At 36.2% G+C, this 19,025-nt stretch overlaps 1 protein-coding gene across 1 annotated transcript; it reads left to right on the top strand.

The window, feature by feature from the left end:
* Positions 1 to 9,534: 9,534 nt before the first annotated feature.
* LOC138857892 (uncharacterized) lies at positions 9,535 to 18,823 on the top strand. Its single transcript, XM_070111956.1, has 5 exons — positions 9,535 to 9,540; positions 13,908 to 14,116; positions 14,444 to 14,702; positions 15,090 to 15,498; positions 16,086 to 18,823. The coding sequence occupies exons 1-5, from the start codon at positions 9,535 to 9,537 to the stop codon at positions 18,821 to 18,823; spliced, it is 3,621 nt and encodes a 1,206-aa protein (XP_069968057.1).
* The last annotated feature ends 202 nt before the right edge of the window (positions 18,824 to 19,025 follow it).

Below are 19,025 nucleotides of genomic sequence, written 5' to 3' on the forward strand. Positions count from 1 at the left end.
CTAACGGAGATCCAACCCGATCCCATTCCGATGTGAGCGGGGCAAAGGTGCCCCCCCTGGCTAGCTCATCGGCTTTGCAGTTTCCAGCGATTCCGCTGTGACCAGGCACCCAAACGAGCCTGATGTTGAAATAGCCAGACGCTACCTCTAAAGAGGACAGACACTCCTTGACTAGCTTTGATTGCACGGTACGCGCGCTCAAAGCTAGTATTGCTGCCCTACTATCAGAGTGAATGCTCACTTCTACAAACGAGGCTGCACTACGCAACAGTACTTCTACCGCCGCCTTAATAGCAGCCACTTCCGCCTGAAAAACACTACAGTGATCCGGTAGCCTGAAGCTAAGACTGACGGAGAGCTTCTTACAGAAAACCCCCCCTCCAACCTTCCCTCCTAGCCTCGATCCATCCGTGAAAAAGCTCACCGCGCCTCTTCTCCAACGGCTTCTTCCCACCCACATGTCCCTCGTTGGGATATGAGCGGAGAAGGAACCGCCTCGAGTGGCTACAGTGACGCAGTGATCTATATTTTCCGGGATGCCGCTGAAGGAGGAAAGAATTTCGGAGTGCCCTTGTTCGGACCTCTTCAAAAGCCCAGCTTCCCTGAGCCTTAGAGCACACTTCGCGGCAATGCACCTACCGGCAATGTCCACAGGTGCTATGTTTAAAATAGCATTAAGAGCTAGTGTTGGTGTGGTCCGCAGTACACCGGAGATTCCGATGAGCGCCGCTTTTTGGACCCTTTCAAGCTTTTTAGCCAGTGTGGTCCTCTCGAGCGCCCTCAACCAGACGAACACACCATAAAACATTATTGGCTTAACTACGGTTTCGTAGAGCCAGAACACCACCTTAGGTGAGAGTCCGCACCTTTTCCCAATAGCCCCTTTGCAGCAGTATAAGGCGACCGAAGCCTTCTTAACTCTCTCCTCTATATTTGGCCTCCAGGAAAGTTTGCTATCGAGGATGAGCCCTAGGTATTTCACTTTCTCAGCAGGCTGAAGAAGTGAACCCCCGAAGGAAGGGAGAGGCACATTTGGTATCTTATACCTCCTGGTAAATAAAACCAATTCGGTTTTACTTGGGTTGACGGCTAGGCCGCTTCTATTCGCCCACCTAGATACCACGTTCAGGTACCCTTCGGTGAGCTCGTAAACGGTATTCAGGAACTTTCCCTTAACCATAAGAACCACATCGTCAGCGTATGCTGCCACCCGGCAGCCTTGCGTCTCGAGTTCTATAAGTAGGTCGTTAACCACCATTATCCAGAGCAGTGGGGAGAGTAATCCCACTCCGCTGCGACAGTTCTGTCGCAAAGAAGACTTAAAATAAGGTGCTTGAGGTTAGATTCCACCTCAAACTTTAACCACTGCCTCTGGTCGCACATTGTTGAAGGCCCCCTCGATGTCGAGGAAGGTGCCCACAGCAAATTCCTTGTGCTTGAGAGCTATCTCCAGCCATGACACTACATCATGCAAAGCAGTGTCGACTGACTTGCCTTTGATATATGCATGCTGCGCCCGTAACAGTTTACCCCTCGGTATTCTGCTCCTAATGTACAGATCCATAAGCCTCTCCAGTGTTTTCAACAAAAACGAGGATAGGCTGATGGGTCTGAAATCTTTCGCACAGACGTGAGAGCTTTTGCCGGCCTTCGGAATGAAAGCAACCTTGACCTGTCTCCAGACCTTTGGGACATGGCCTAATCTGACGCAGTTCGCGTAGATAGGGGCCAGCCAGCTCAATGACATCTTGATCGTGCGCTGCAATTGCGCAGGAATAATGCCATCGGGCCCCGGGGACTTAAAGGGCTTGAAGGATTTCAGCGCCCAAGTAAGGTGACGATCATCCAGAAGGTCCAAGAAGGCTGTACAGCCCTCCTGCAGCTCCCCCAGTGATACTTCTTCAGCAGAGTGATTTAGTGGAAAATGAGCATCCAGTCCTGTAGGTGATTAATTTCGGATAATTGTTGAGACAATTTTTAACTTCACAATGTCAAAACAAAAGCCTTTAGTGGATCGAAAAGTTGAGTCCCTTTTGGACGAAATTGATGAAGGAGAAGTTTCAAGCATATAAATAATATACTTCCGAGTGTTTCACCGAACTCTAGCGAAATTAAACAAGGCGAGAATACAAATGATAAACTTTCGAGTGTTTCAGCGAATTCTAGTAAAATTAACCAAAGCTTGAAAAAAAAATATTGTACCTACTGTCCATCTAAAATTCCATCTGCGGGTAGAGGTAAGAATTTACCCGCGGTAAGGCATCCCTGTCGTAAAAGGCGACTAAAAGCCAAATGAACTATGACTGTTATTTTATTTTGCCCAGAAACATCAGCATAGTAAATGATGTCAGAAATAGTGCTATAATACTCAGCTTGAACTGATATTATAGACTTTAAATGAGATTCCAAATAAAAAGACATTTGAAGTTCAAGCGACAAATGTCACCAGTCATTGAGTAAGGCGGGGCTCAAATGGCAGTAGCTTCGGCTACACAGTCTTACCGGAGACTCAACTCTGGTACCACGGGGAGCAAAATAACCTTGGACTTCGGTTCAATCTGCTCATTGGGTTCGGCCCTTTGGGGAGTATCGTGGTGGCTGTGATTTAAACCTAAATGATGGAAGAACTGAATTTCAGTTCGTAAAAAGAAGTTGCACAAGCAACTGGGTTCCGTACCCGAAAACGGAAGAGGTTTTAGGTCGGCCTCGAATCTTACCAAGATGGACAGTGTGGCCCTACACACTGGGCACTGGTAACCAAATTTATACTTGCAAAAAGCAAGTATTATTTGGGGCGCTAATCAACGCATTGTTTTGTTTATAAAAAAAAATTTATTTTTACTTACACTATATAAAGTTTTTCCTTGCAAAAATTAAAGAAAATTATACTATTTAATGCTGTTCTGATAAAAATCGGATAATATAAATGGACACTATCGATTTTTCATAAGTCTATCAGACGCATGATTATCTTAAATGTGCTAAAAAATAAGATTATCTTTGTACGGTTAAACAAGTGAAGAGAAGCCAAGTTGGGGTATAACCGAACATTTTCACTTTCACAATTTTTTTAATATCAAAGCCGAGACATATTTTCAGGTGTTGCCAAAATTTTGTATTATAAACCATAAGCTTAATACGGTAGCTTCATTTCTATAAAGTAGCTTTCGAGGCCTTCATGATGTCAAAAAGCACAAATTCTACTAAGGTCATTTTTCAGCCGAAATACATTGGAGCCATGGCTTAAAGTAAAATATCACGATGAACAACCAAATATCAAAAAGTGCTGCTTAATCCTTGCTCGTCATTTTCTGTGCATAAATCGCCATCCACCTGGTGTATTGTAACTGGAGGTCTAATTTTCCATTTTCGATTTTGTCAACTGTGTTTCATACTGTAGAATCAGAACAAATAATTTTTAAGATCCTTATCTTCTTAGTTCCAGTCTAGAAGCGTATTCTAAATCGCATTTGCTTGTTCTCTTCCTGACGAGTCTTCTAATTTTTACAGAATTACATTAAGCTAATGTCAACTTTCAGATTTATAGGGAGAAATCTTTATGGGAGAACCTACCGATTGGTAGTCACGCATTTAACACACCCTAACATTGTTTATTACTACATTCGAAAAAATTTACTTTTAACGAAGACACTATTTTTTAAATGACATTTGAAAACCACTAGTTATTACATACACTTTCGAAACTGTATAACCAGAAGGAAATGTAGAGCGAGGAGAGCCATTTGTACCTACTATAGTTCATCAAAAAATTATAGAAAAAGGATTGCTGCGGAAACTGGAACAGGTTAGGTTAGACGGATCATCTAGTCGTTTTCAACAAACGACAGAAAACAAGGGTCACTTTTATTGAGCGCGCAAAGAAAAGGTGAAGACGGCAAAAATGAAATAAAGGGGTTAAAGCAAAAATTACAATTCATTGAATTTAGTCAAATACAGCACCGGTGCACTCAGCCCAATATGTTTTTTTCTCGGCTGATAAGGCACATGACAAGCAAGTTCATGAAATAATGGGGAGTGATCTCTTGCAGGTATGACAAGGGAAAAGGAAGCGTTCAAGGATTCTAAAGAATTAACTGACGAACTGGTTTGCAGGCCGCATGAGACAATTAAAGGTCACCATATGGGCTACTGTAAGCCGAATGTCTGATAATCTACATTTAAGAGTTGCCCGAGATTGCGTCGGGCACTCATCAAGTAAAAAAGCAAGATGCTATAAGTCTGCATTGCCCAACAATTGACCACAAAGTGATTGCCCAAGTAAATTAAAGGAAATTACTGCTTAGACGTTTGACACATTTAAAATAATATATAAATATAAGCAGTGGGAAGAAGTTCAATTACACGGGACAGTAGTTCGAGGGTTATGCGACCAATTTAACAACAACGGGCGATGTGGATCAAACAAAAATCAAAAATCGAATCACCGACTGAAATTTTCTAATTTTTTAAACTCGTGGACGCCACCTCTTCCACCGCAGTCAAAACAAAGCTACGAATCCTATTTGTTGGAAATTTTGACAGTTATCGTCTACAAGAATCTGATAGTAGATTTCTCTTGCGGTGGCGGTATCAGCGGGTGAGGCTAGTTGTCAGCGAACCGGCCTCGTAGGTATAACACCATTTTTACATTTTATAAATTTTGAGATATTCAATATGTGTACTGATTGGTATATGTCTATGTAATGGAAAAAGTGTCATTTTATGCGAACGGTCATATATGTCATATGTATACTGCATTCGTATGAAGAAGGAAGATAAGAGATGTGTGCGGGTTTGTCTACCTTCAGCCACTTCAGTGTTAATATGCGTGATTTTGATGTGGCTATCTTTGATTGTTTTTGACAGCATCTAAAGGGAAAGCGTTAAAAGAAAAAAAACTTTTTTCGTTTGTTGTGGAGTTACGCATGCGCATCAAGCTAGCAAACAAGCACGCATATCAATACCTATAAGGATGGTATGCATGTAAGTGAAATTGTGATCTCACAGCTGCTGGCGAGTTTCACGTTTTTATGTTCATAGGGACGCGCCGCTGAAAAAGGGTCAATCAGAGAAATATCCTTAAAGATGTTTTTAATAAGTGCCTCATCATCGCCGGTAAATCTCGCAGTTTGTCATTCATTTCAATTTCTGATCCAGATTTTAAATTGTTGTTTTACTTTTTGGAATTGGTTATTGTATGCTTAGAACGGTTGCTTAAAGGTGGTTCTTTACGCATTCTCGCTGATGAGGTCGATTGTTTAGTTGACGCGTCTGCAACCGCGCTCTTCAGGTTATTTTATTTTTATGATTATTTATAGAATGCGAAAAAGAGGACATTAGTTTGGACATATGGTCATGCTTTGAAGAATCTTTTGATTGAATTCTAATTGTTAAATATATGTTTGTATGTCTTATCATATGTAGCAAATGTGTGTGAAGATTTTCTCATGAAAGCGATCCACGTGCATTCTTTAACCAGTGACATTTGCATTTGTTTTCTAGGCGTACAGAATTTAAAAGTGTTTGTGAACACACATTTGTTTGCATTGTATTTACAAAAACACTGCTACTAGTAACGGTTGTTCATTTTGATATAAGTAAAACTGAGATATAATTAAAGGTTAGCATTGTTCTTTAATAATGCTCAGTGAAATACATAACCCTTGTTTTTTTATTAGAAGAACACAACCGTTAAAATGTTTCGATATTTCCCACTTGCTCATTTCAACTTTCAGTTTATGTGATTACTTCATTCGATTCCGACAGAAGATGTTCACTCAGGTTAACCGTTTTTATACTCTCGCAACCTGTTGCTACAGAGTAGAATAGTTTTGTTCACCTAACGGTTGTTTGTATCACCTAAAACTAATCGAGTTAGATATTGGGTTATATATATATAAATGATCTGGATGAAGATACGAGTTGAAATCCGGGTGACTGTCTGTCCGTCCGTCCGTCCGTGCAAGCTCTAACTTGAGTAAAAATTGAGATATCTTTATGAAACTTGGTAGACATGTTTCTTGGTACCGTGAGACGGTTGGTATTACAGATGGGCGTAATCGGACCACTGCCACGCCCACAAAACGCCATTAATCAAAAACAAATAAATTGCCATAACTAAGCTCCACAACAAGATACAAGACTCTTATTTGGTATACAGGATCACAATAAGGAGGGGTATCTGCAGTTAAAATTGTTTTTTAAGTGGGAGTGGTTCCGCCCCCTAATAAGTTTAATATGCATATCTCCTATACCACCGAAGCTATAGTAACAAAATTCACTGGGAACAAATGCTTCTCCTGGAATTAGCATCTCTATCGACGGTATGAAAATGGGTGAAATCGAATGACAACCCCGCCCGCTCCACATATAACGGTACTGTTAAAAACTACTAAAAGCGCGATAAATGAAGCACTTAACACGCCAGAGACATTAAATTTTATCTCTGGGATGATATGAAATGACTTTATAGGAGCCGCGTTCAAAATTAGACAGTGGGCATGGCACAGCCCACTTTTAGGTGAAAACCCATATCTTGAGATCTGCTTAACCGATTTCAACCAAATTCGGTGCGTAATGTTCTTTTAATGTTTCTATGTCATAGTACGAAAATGAGCGAAATCGGACTACAATCACGCCTATTTCTCATATAACATCATTTTCAATTCCATCTGATTCTGTCACTTTCCACTATGCATATCAAGCAAAAATGATTGTATCAGGGTAAAACTTTGCGTGAATAATATGTTTGAAATATGCCACCTTGTGACCAAAAATTGTCTAAATCGAGTCAAAACTGTTCAAGCCCCTAGGTAATGAATATGTGGACTCCAGTGCCTATAGCTGACTTTTTACCGAAAATATCGGTCAACATAGAACAAGGCGGCAAGATCCACAAAGAAATCTAAAACGAGTATACCATTTGACTCTGCGAGAGTATAAAATGTTCGGTTACATCCGAACTTAGCCCTTCCTTACTTGTTATAAATTAATGTTTGTTATAAATTTCAAATAACAAAATTTTCTTATTAATGCATTTATAAAAACAATAAGATTAAAAGACTTGGTATGAATTGATCATTTTCCACACATGTGTATTATTGATAAATTTAGGTTAGTCTAGTAGGTTAATTAGTCACGCATAGCCCAGTTTTGGTTCTTTATGATACCAGATGGAGTGCCGTTACGAAGTCCATGAGTAGTAAATCTGCGCTTGACGCGAATTTGAAGAGACTCTTTCGCATCACTAACGATACCTCTTCTGCCATGCTTTCCAAGACACTTCTAATCGATATTGTCTACCTCCATACACTAGTCGTTTAAAACTTATAAGTCTACCTACACTTTCTAGTCGTAGGGAAATGCTTGGCGTAATATTCTTAGTGAAAATCTTGAATGGAACAGTTTGCAGTTCTTTTCTCCTGTCTGAAATTAAATTGAATATCCCGGTTCGCTTTTCGAGGCAGTTTAGATCTTTACGGTTAAAATCCTGTAAATCAAATTTCGAACTAAACGAACCATTCCGCCGTATATGTCAAACTCTCTTGCCTTTTCTGACTCGGCTAATTCCGCACGTATGATGCTGATGCTTGAAATATACTGCAGTGGTCGCGCAGCTTAAAGGCTGCCTTATGCCTTACTCTAGACAGTATATCCCCGCATCAACTCCGTCCTCCATTTTCGAGCTTTCTGTATTAATGTTTAATGTGTTGCCTGCAGCTAACATACCTTCACGCCAACCATATCTTTCTATGTTTACTCTGAACTTTCTTTTAAAATTCAAATGTGGAATCACGAGTTGGTGCTTTCCAAACTCCATTACCCACAGAGCGATACCCATAGGTTCTATATGTAAATTCTCCTGCAACCATTAAATGTTTCGCCGATTTTGCCGCACAGTTTTTAGCGAAGAGGTCTATAGGTAGCAGGTCTAGCACTAGTTCAAGAGCTGCCGTTGGAGTGGTTCTTAAAGATCCCGCTATGCACAGCGCAGCAAGGCGTTGAACCCTTTCTATTGGATTCCAATAGGTAGATTTGCGTTAGCCTGTCCACTACCTTACTGCACCGAAGAGCAGAATTCGTCATACAATCGCAGTGTAGCACCAGGGCAAGAGAGAGAGAGAGAAATCCCTCACGTTGTGCCGAACATCTGCCTACATGCATATAAAGCACTGCTGGACTTTCATACTCTTTCTTCCACATTGGGCACAGCAGTTTTCTGTCCAAGATTTTCTTGAGGTATTTTGTATTGCCTAGTGAAAACAAGCAGATCCGTATTTTTTCGGATTTAACTCCAAACTCGCTGCCGATGCCCAACTCTGGACGGTATTGAGATTGTTGATCATAATACTGTTCATGGTGTGTACACAGCTACGCATTATAAGGCTGACAATGTCGTCTGCATATGCCTTAACAGTTTATTTACCAATTATGTAAATTTTTGAGTTTTAGTTTACTTCCAATCATTATTTTATAAAAATTATGAATAAATCTTGATTTTCACTATTAAGTTACTTACTTGTTAAATATCCACAAAATTTTAAAAATCCACATTTAATAATATTAAAACAATATAAGTACAACGGGCTACCGTATACTATCAAAATGTTAGCAATGTATTTTCCACAGATATTGAAACTAAATTTGTGAAATTTTCATTGCAGTCAGAGTAGTAAAAATATTATTATTAACACAAGTTATTAAAACTGAAATGTAAATATATTCAGAAAAATTTGCAATTTCGTCTGTTACGTGACGTCTTCAGTTCATCATGATATGCCGGTTTCTTTCAAGATCGTTCTTCTAGGAATAAGTTGTTTTAGGCTTCTCGCGATTTATACTGCCACGCGGCGTCCATTCTTGTGCGGAGTTAGTAATATCGCCGATGTTCTTCACCAACATGTAGCCTGACCATCGATACTTGCGCCTTATAATATCCTTTTTAATGCTGCCCTGGCCTGTAATTTTCTATAAGTGATTGTTGGGTATTCGCCTTGGCCACGAGATATTCATTATTATATTTAGGCAACCATTAACAAATGCTTGAATTTTACTTATATTAACTCCAGTAGATAGCCAAGTTTCACAATAATACAATAGGGAGAATTTCACTCTGGCAATAAATATCTTGAGCTTATTATTTTTGTTTATACATGTCTCTTTCAAAAATTTCATTATCTAATAATAGAATTGTGGAACTCATATTGTTAAGATAAATTCCCATACCCCTAATATGAGAGTCATGATCGCTAAACATGCTAGAATGAAAATGGTTTTCACCTACAAAATTGAAACTTCCGCCTCAGCTTGTTCTAGATTCATCTAACCAAATCTACTTTTAGTCGTTCAATTTCCTTTGCTAATTGGAGGAATTTACCAGTTTGATAAAGCGCTCGCTAGACATGCACGATATCTATCTTTGCAAAATTAAGTGGAAGTATAATACTAGACATAAAATATATTTTAGGAAAATATGTGAAATCGGTCCCATATGCTACTTATCATAATTTTCGTTATTCGAGCTTTGTGCCGAATATGTCGGTAAGTGTGTGAGTTACCTTTATAAATTTAAATATTTTCTCGAGTATACGTGCGTAATTTCAAATGTTAATACCATCAGTCCAGATCTTTCCTTATATACTCAGCATATTGAATTTAGCCCCTTTGGTTGAGTCTATATCACATATTACTTTAGATATCATTTGAAAATAATTAGATACCAAATATGATTGGAATCCATTCACGATTTGGTCGAACAATAAATGTTAAACTCTTTCGTAACATTTTTAAAGTAAAGTTTTGCCAACACCTGAAGGTATTTCCCCGGCTTTGCGCCTTGAAGTTGCGAGTATATAAAATGTTCGGGTACACCCGGACTTAGCGCTTCCTTATTTATTTGAATTAAAAATTTTACAATCACACAAATGCCAATACAAATTCTTACTTGAACTTGATGCCACAAGATATTGACAATAGTATTTGGTTAAGCAATTGCAAACGCAAGCCTTAATAGAACACGTGCTTATTAAATAATACAATTCAATACGGGCATAGGCGTTGGCGTTTTTCCAATTCTAGGTCGTAATATTATCTCTACCCCCTGTTCCAATCTGTATAAATATAAATATTGTAATAATAAATAATAAACGTGATGGTCAATTTAAAATGTTTTATGAAAATTGATATCGCCTAATTACTTAGTTAAATATTTGTGTGCAATTATTTGTAAAAGTTTTGAAATTTTATTTAGTTTGTATTGTACAATATGTTTGAATAAAATACATATAAATATTTCGATCCTAAGTTTCCATTCTCTAACTTTCTCTTTTGATTTTTAACTACTTTATAAACACATATACTATGTACATACATATATACATATTCTTTTAAGTTTTGGATTCGAGTGGATATTGTGCGTATTATGGTAACACAGTTTTTAAATTTTAATACAATTTTTGAACATGTGGGGTGGTTAAATCGCACAATCCCAACGTATGCAAAATTCACACTTACATAATAACAATATATAACAAATTTGTGCACTTTGTTCAGTACAAACTTTAGACATGTGCAAAATGTCAAAGGCTGTTGTGCCATTTGCACATTCGCAACGCTTATGTACTGACACAATTCGCATAGATTGCGAACTTAATCGATTTTTGGTAACCGTTGAAAATTTTCACCATAACAACTGAATATAAATGAAATGCAAATGGGTGAAAGATGGAAAAACATAAATTAAATGTTACGAATTACGGACTTTGGAAGCGCCTAAACAAAACACAGTTTTGGAGAATATACAAGCTCTCATATATGCTCTATATCTAGTTTAAACTGAATTCAGTTAAAAAGAAATCAAAAACTGTATATTTACCCCTTCATTAATATAGTCATTCCACAATGACGCTGTCAATAAATTTTTCCTTGAAATGAAGTCATTAACACATGTTAAAGCACCTTGATCACATATACTGACATCTAATATTGATTTTGCGGTGGAACACTATCACCCTCCTTTCATTCGTTTATTGCGAACATGTGCAATTGCAAAACGAGTGGCAAAAAAATCAAAAATGGGCGTTGCGCTTTGGTTTCTTGTAATATTTCAGTACCATGGATCGAATTTAAAAATTGGCAAATTATAGTTTAAAGGTTCGCACAACTGTGTATTTTATGGTTCACGCCCATTTTGCGATCCCAATGCGTTTAATGGGCTATTGATTTATCATTAATATTGGAAGGATCATTCAATTGGGATAATAGTGTTATATTCTGAGCCGAGATTTTTGAAATGCGGAAGACATCAAAATTTAAATACAGCCATTATTTAATGCTTTTAAAAGTAGATTTCCGAAACGGATGCCTGAGCACGTGCACGTTGCTTTGAAAGGGTTGAATTTCTAACAGCCAGCAGAATAATTTTATGCGTTCCCGTTTATTGTATTCGAATAACAAACATTTTTATTACGTTTTATATTCTTTAAATTGACCGTTTTCAATTTATAATTTGGAACTCTGCAAGTTCAACTATTAATATTTCAAATTCATTTTTTATATAAACCATTAATGTAACTTCCTTTCTACATCGCTGTAGAATGAAGCATCAAACCCTTTGACCTTTGCTAATACAAATTTGTCGTTAATACTACCATACTTCTTTACTACTTCCATATTTTTCATGCTCGTAATCAAGTTTTGCAGCTCTAGTAGTTTAGGTACAAAATCATTTCACATTTCGTCCATTTTCACACTGCAACATAGGAATGTTAGGATAATGTTACATACTGAATTTGGTTGCAATTGGTAGAGCAGGTTCCGAGATATGGGTTTTCACCTAAATATGGGCATTGCCACTTTGCCATTTTGATATCGGCTCCTATAAAGCTTTTTTTATATCATCTTGAGTGCAAAATTTAGTGTGTCTGACGCTTTCATTTCTTGAGTTATCGCACTTTTAGTAATTTTCAACATAACCGTCATTTGGGGAGTGAGAGGGATTATAATCCGATTTCAGCTTATTTTACAATTTCGAAAGGAATGCTAAACATATTTGTTCTGAAGAAGTTTGCTTAATTTAGCTAAGTGGTTTGGGAGTTATGTACATTAAACCTATTAGTTGCAGTAGTTATACTGTACTTACCCCGTAAGTAATATATTGTATTACCGTCTGCCGGACTGTTGCAACCAGAGAAAACGTCTGCGGTTTTAAGAATTAGATCATAAAAGTACTAAAAATAATATATATCAAAATCTGTTTTGTTAAATACTTTAGAAAATTTTTGATTTTTAATTACGTCTGCCACAAGTTAATAACTAACAAAATGGTCTGCCATTAGTTTTGGACGATGCATTTATTGTACTCTTTAATATGACCAAACGGCAGCTTTGTTAAAATACTTTCAAGTAATTTACGTACCTGTATTACCTTAGTGACTTCATAGGGCTTAGTGGCGCCCGATTTCAAGTAAGGTTGGTATAGGAGAATCTTAAAGAAAGTATCACCTTTGCATGAAACGCCAGTGAATTGAAAATTTTCAATTGATTCTAAATTATCAAGGATCACATATGCACAGATGATCCTATTTAAAACTTTACCTTATAAAATACAAAACCATTTTATCTCACTTTTTCATATCCCACCAATTTTTGTATTTCGAACAATTATAAAAAAGTAAGTTCGGATGCTGCCGAAGACCCGATATTCTCGTATTCCCAAGAATAAAAGCTAATGGAAAGTAAAAAAAAATGTTTACATCGAAGTTAGCGGAGTGTACTTATTTTATTTCAGATATGTTACATATTGACCGAGATAAGCTGTATAAAATCAATCGCAAGAATGATAGTCTTAATTTATTTTGTACGAAATAGTATAAAAATTTTTGACAGTAAACGTCATTGTGCTAAGTACAGCATTCCTGTCTTAATTTATTGAGATTCGCTATCACTAATCGACTTGATGGATAAAAGCCATTATGTTTGGTAGACTTCTGAACACATGTTCACTGATATAATAAATATATTGACTGATACATATATAGTATATATAGTAGAAAGTCAACCGAAAGGACAGGAATCCGATTAATCTCAATTTTAAACTGAAATTTCAATTTAAATTTTGAATTGAGCCACAGAAACCTTGCTATATCGTCTTTGTTGTTAAATAAAACATTTATATAGTTATTATATAGGTATGGCTATTATCGCACTTTAAGCAAATTCGAATTTCACCGAACGTCCGGTTATTGCCCTCTAAGCTAAATTTCAAAGAATATATAAAATAAAATTTATAACACTTTATATTTATAATATGACCTTAGAGGACGAAAGAGCATATATCCCAATTTTCATCAAGATAATCCAGTATTTACAGAAGTTATCGGTTGCAAGTACAAACCAAGAGGAGTCATCCAGAAACAATTTATCTCGTGTTCTCATAATTTTTGTACACGTCGCTAAGGAGTATAATAGTTCTGTTCACCTAACGGTTGTTTGTAACACCTCAAACTATTCCAGATAGATATACTAGTATAATTGTGTATATAAGTTAAATGATTCGAAGAGTTAAAATCCGAGTGACTGTCCGTCTGTCTGTGCGAGTTGTAACTTGAGTAAAAATAAAAATATCGCGATGAACCTCTGCGCACGTGCTCCTTAAAAAACGGAGAGGTCGGTATTGTAGATGAGCATAATCGGACCAGTGCCGCGTCCACAAAACGCCAATAAACGAAAACCTATAAAGTCCATAACTAAGAATTAAATCTATACGTATAAAATTCTTTGTCTGTCTGTCTGTCTGTCTGTTCCGGGTAATCTCTGAAACGGCTGAACCGATTTTAATGAAATTTTGCAGACATGTAAAGGAAGTTTTTGGGAGTAACATAGGATATATTTTATGTAAATAAACGCAGTTTGCTTTTTTAGTTGAGTTACAGCAATTACAAGATGATCGTATACGACATGCAAATACACGAAATCAAGAGTCAGATGAATCAAGAGAACATCGACTACAAGATGATCGTATACGACATGCCAATACACGAAATCAAGAGTCAGATGAATCAAGAGAACATCGACTACAAGATGATCGTATACGACGTGCAAATACACGAAATCAAGAGTCAGATGAATCAAGAGAACATTTGATAACGGGATCTATTCAACGGATTTAAGTTTTTTCAACGCAGTTTGCTTTTTTAGTCGAGTTACCAAACGATGAGACATGAACTAAAACATATATTATTGTTTAATAACGAAATATATTGATATGGACAAATAGTATTTTCCTCAGGTTAAGTTCAAATGTAAGTAACGCTTTTGTAGTCACCGAAAACATTTTCCGTAAAAAAAAACCAAATTCATTCAATAGAGTCGATATTCAATTCTTTCTAAGAAACTATATTGTTATAATCTATACCTATAAAATTCTTTGTCTGTCTGTTCACAGAGCTACTGAGTCTGAAGCGGTCAAATGTCAACGATTAGAAGAAGATCGCAAACGACATGCAATAACTCGAATGCAAGAATCACATGAATTTAAAAAACAGCGATTACAAGATGATCGTATACGACATGCAAATACACGAAATCAAGAGTCAAATCAATCTAGATCACGACGCCTTAGAAATGATCAAATAAGAAAAACTACTGGACGTAATAGTCTATGGCAAGGTAAATATAATAGCGGATTTGAATATGATCCCAATGTAAGTTATTCCCCTGAAGCAGAAATTGGTTTAATGACTGACGTGTGCAAGTATTGTAAAGCTTTGAAATGGAAAGAAGAATCAACTGGTATTTGTTGTTCTGGAGGAAAAGTACGTCTAGATCCAATTGAGCAGCCATCTGAACCACTTCAATCATTATTGTGCGGTGATCACATATATTCGCAGCATTTTCTTAACAACATTCGACGTTATAATTCTGCCTTCCAAATGACATCATTTGGGCAAAAGAAGTAAATGAAGGCAATTTTATGCCAACGTTTAAAGTGCAAGGACAAGTGTATCACTTAATCGGTTCCCTTCTCCCAAAGAATAATCAGCGAGAATCATTCTTACAAATATATTTTCTGAGTGATTATACCTAAGCAGCAAAGGGATACGAGATTACATCATTTTCCAGTTCTGAATGCTTCGTTGCTAGAGTGCTTACAGTCAATGCTTGATGAAACGAATCCTTACGTCCGTGATTTCAAAACGGCGCTTCAGTTATTCCCAACTGACTCAAATGAATGTAATTACAAAATTGTTATAAATGCGGATCACCGTCCATCAACAGAGCATAGAGGTCGCCATAATGAACCAGCAACAAACGAAGTGTCTATACTCTTGGTAGATCAACAATGTGATAAACGAGATATTATACTTCATAGAAAAAATGACAGTTTGCAAAGAATTGCAGAAACACATAGATCATATGATGCATTACAATATCCGCTCATGTTTGTTCGTGGTGAGGACGGATACCATATCACAATTAATCAAGTTAATCCCAATACAGGTAGAACAGTTTTCAATAAAAAAGTTTCCGCACTACAATATTTTTGCTACCGATTAATGATTCGAAAAAACGAATACAATCATTTACATCAGTACAAACCATTATTTAATCAATACATAGTAGATGTATATGCAAAAATTGAAACAGAAAGACTATTGTATGTTCGATGTAATCAGAAAAAACTCAGAGTCGAAAATTATATTCATCTACAAGATGCTTTGAATCAATATGAAGATGCGGATAACTTAGGACGGTTGGTTATTTTGCCCTCATCTTTCACGGGAGGACCTCGGTACATGCATGAACGTACACAAGATGCATTCTGTTATGTTAGAAAGTATGGACGGCCTGATCTATTTATAACTTTTACAACAAATCCTAAATGGGATGAAATCACCCGTGAATTATTCACGGGACAATTAGCTTCCGATCGTCATGACATAGTGTCGAGAGTTTTTAAACAAAAATTAAACGAATGATGGATCTTTTAGTTAAAGGAAAAATTTTTGGTTCTGTCCGCTGTTATATGTACAGAGTTGAATGGCAAAAACGTGGATTACCACATGCTTATATTTTAATATGGTTAGAAATAAAAATTGCAGCAAAACAAATTGATGATGTTGTTTCTGCAGAATTGCCAGATAAAGAAGATGATCCCGAATTATTTGAAATTGTAAAAACGCATATGGTGCATGGTCCATGTGGCGCTCATAATCCACAGTGTCCATGTATGAAAAATGGTATCTGTAGTAAGAAGTTTCCAAAGACGTTTACAACAGAAACTGTCACAGGTGAAGATGGATACCCATTTTATAGACGTCGATCACCTAAAAATGGCGGCAGACAAGCATCAATTCAGTCACGGACGAAGACTTTTAATATCGACAATCGGTGGATTGTTCCTTTTTCACCAGTATTATTACGAGCATTTAAGGCACATATCAATGTCGAACTTTGCAATAGTGTCAAGTTTATAAAGTATATATGCAAATACGTCAATAAAGGTTCAGACTTAGCTATATTCAGTGTACAAAATGATAAAGATGAAATAACTTCATATCAAAATGGAAGATACATTAGTACTTCTGAACCAGTATGGCGTATGCTATCGTTTTCTATTCATGAACGCTTTCCACCAGTTACACACTTAGATGTACATTTGGAAAATGGTCAAAGAGTTTACTTTGATCTAAGTAATATCCAAGAAGCAATGGACAATCCAAAAAATACAACATTGATGGCATTTTTCAAGTTATGTCAGAGCGACGAATTCGCAACTACCTTACTTTATGAAGAGGTACCAGCTTACTATACATTTAACAAGAACAATAAAACGTTTCAACGGCGACGCCGTGGTACTCCTGTCAATAATTATCCTGGTATTTTTCATGAGCATACTCTTGGAAGAGTTTATACAGTACACCCAAACAATCAAGAATGCTATTATCTACGAATGTTATTGTATATTGTCAGAGGTCCAACTTCATTTGAAAAATTAAGAACAGTAAACGGTATCGTATATCCAACATATCAAGCAGCATGTTTAGCTCTTGGTTTATTAGAAAATGATAATCACTGGCACGATAGATTAGCAGATGCCACGATAAGCAGCAGTGCGTCTAAGCTACGCGAATTATTCGCTATCATATTGGTATTTTGCAATACTTCTTATCCACTAGAATTATGGAATAAGTTCAAAAGTCACTCTATAGATGATTTTAGAAGAAATCTTGAACGTCAATACCCAGATGCTGATATAAATTCTTATATTGATGATATAACTAATCGTGCACTTCTTGCATTACAAAACGTAGTACTGTCAATAGGTGGAAACACCATTGATCATTATGGTTTACCATCTCCATATTTAGTTGACGAATCTATTAATACATTAAATAGAGAATATATTGAGCAAACTAATTTCAATCCAATTGAACTTCAACATACGATAAATAATAATGAACCAAAATTAAATAATGAACAAAATCAAATCTATCAACTTATTATCGAAAAAGTAAATACAAATGATGGAGGTGTATATTTTTTAGATGCTCCAGGTGGTACTGGTAAAACATTTTTGATTAACCTTATATTAGCAAAAATACGCTCAGAGAAGAAAATTGCTATAGCGGTAGCATCATCAGGAATAGCTGCAACTCTTCTTCCCGGAGGGAAAACAGCCAATTCTATGTTCAAGATTCCTATACAAGTTATCCATATGGAAAATCCAGTCTGTGGTATATCAAAAAATAGTTATAAAGCCAAAGTTTTACAAGATTGTGTTTTTGTTGTGTGGGATGAATGCACTATGGCCAACAAAGTATCTATTGAAGCAGTGAATAGAACAATGAAAGACTTAAGAAATAATAATCAATTATTTGGTGGAGTAGTATTTTTATTTGCAGGAGATTTTAGACAAACATTACCTGTTATAGCTAAAGGCACACGAGCAGATGAGGTTAATGCATGTTTGAAACGTTCAGTACTATGGAATAATATCGAGAAGCTTCATCTAAAAGAAAATATGAGAGCACAATCCAGTGGCGCAGAATTTTGTAAAATTCTCCTAGATATTGGCGAAGGAAAATATCCAGAAATAAATTCTAACCACGACATTGAAATCCCATCTGCTCTCTGTCATGTCGTTGCCGATACTCAAACTTTAATATCAGATATTTATGACGATATTCACAATCTAATCTCCAAAGAAGATTCGTGGTTGTGCGAGAGATCTATATTAGCACCAAGAAATGATCGAGTATCGTTACTTAATACGCTTATAATGGAAAAGATTCCTGGCAATTCAACAACATATTTATCTATAAACACAATATGTCAATCAGAACAAGCCGTGCATTACCCGGTAGAATTTTTAAATAGCATAAACGCACCTGGTCTTCCACAACATCAAATAGATTTGAAAATTGGTATTCCTATTATGCTACTGCGAAATTTAAATCCACCAAAACTCTGCAATGGAACGAGATTACGAGTAATTTCTCTACAAAAAAATATCATCGAAGCAGTAGTTATGACTGGTTATGGTAAAGGCGAAACAGTATTTATACCTAGAATATCTATCATTCCATCAAATTATCCATTTCAATTCAAAAGATTACAATTTCCAATTAATGTTAGCTTTGCAATGACAATTAATAAATCGCAAGGTCAAACTTTAAAGAAAACTGGTATTGATTTGAGTCAAGGATGCTTTAGTCATGGACAATTATATGTTGCATGTTCACGTGTAAGTGAAGCCTCAAATATTGTTATGTTAACAAATGATAACTGTACACCTAATATTGTTTATAAGGAGGCATTATAATAAGTTTATTATAATCATTTTTGAAGTTTTTATAAGTTTATAAATATATATATCCTATCTATTTGTTTTTATTTTTATTGTTTTTATGTTTTTATTTAAATAGCATATAGATTTAATTGAAAGTGAAAAAATTTATATTTTATTTTGTAAATTGTATAGATTATTTACGTTGTGTAATTAAAAAAATTATATGAGCTATAAA

Source organism: Bactrocera oleae, chromosome 6, assembly GCF_042242935.1.
Source record: "Bactrocera oleae isolate idBacOlea1 chromosome 6, idBacOlea1, whole genome shotgun sequence".
In the NCBI taxonomy this organism is placed as follows: Eukaryota; Metazoa; Arthropoda; class Insecta; order Diptera; family Tephritidae; genus Bactrocera; species Bactrocera oleae.

Excerpts from the sequence above, each read along its gene's own strand:
- LOC138857892 (XM_070111956.1), top strand. Across the intron at positions 14,703-15,089 it reads GATTTGAATATGATCCCAAT|CAAAGGGATACGAGATTACA; the intron begins GTAAGTTATTCC and ends ATACCTAAGCAG. Across the intron at positions 15,499-16,085 it reads TCAAGTTAATCCCAATACAG|AAATAAAAATTGCAGCAAAA; the intron begins GTAGAACAGTTT and ends TAATATGGTTAG.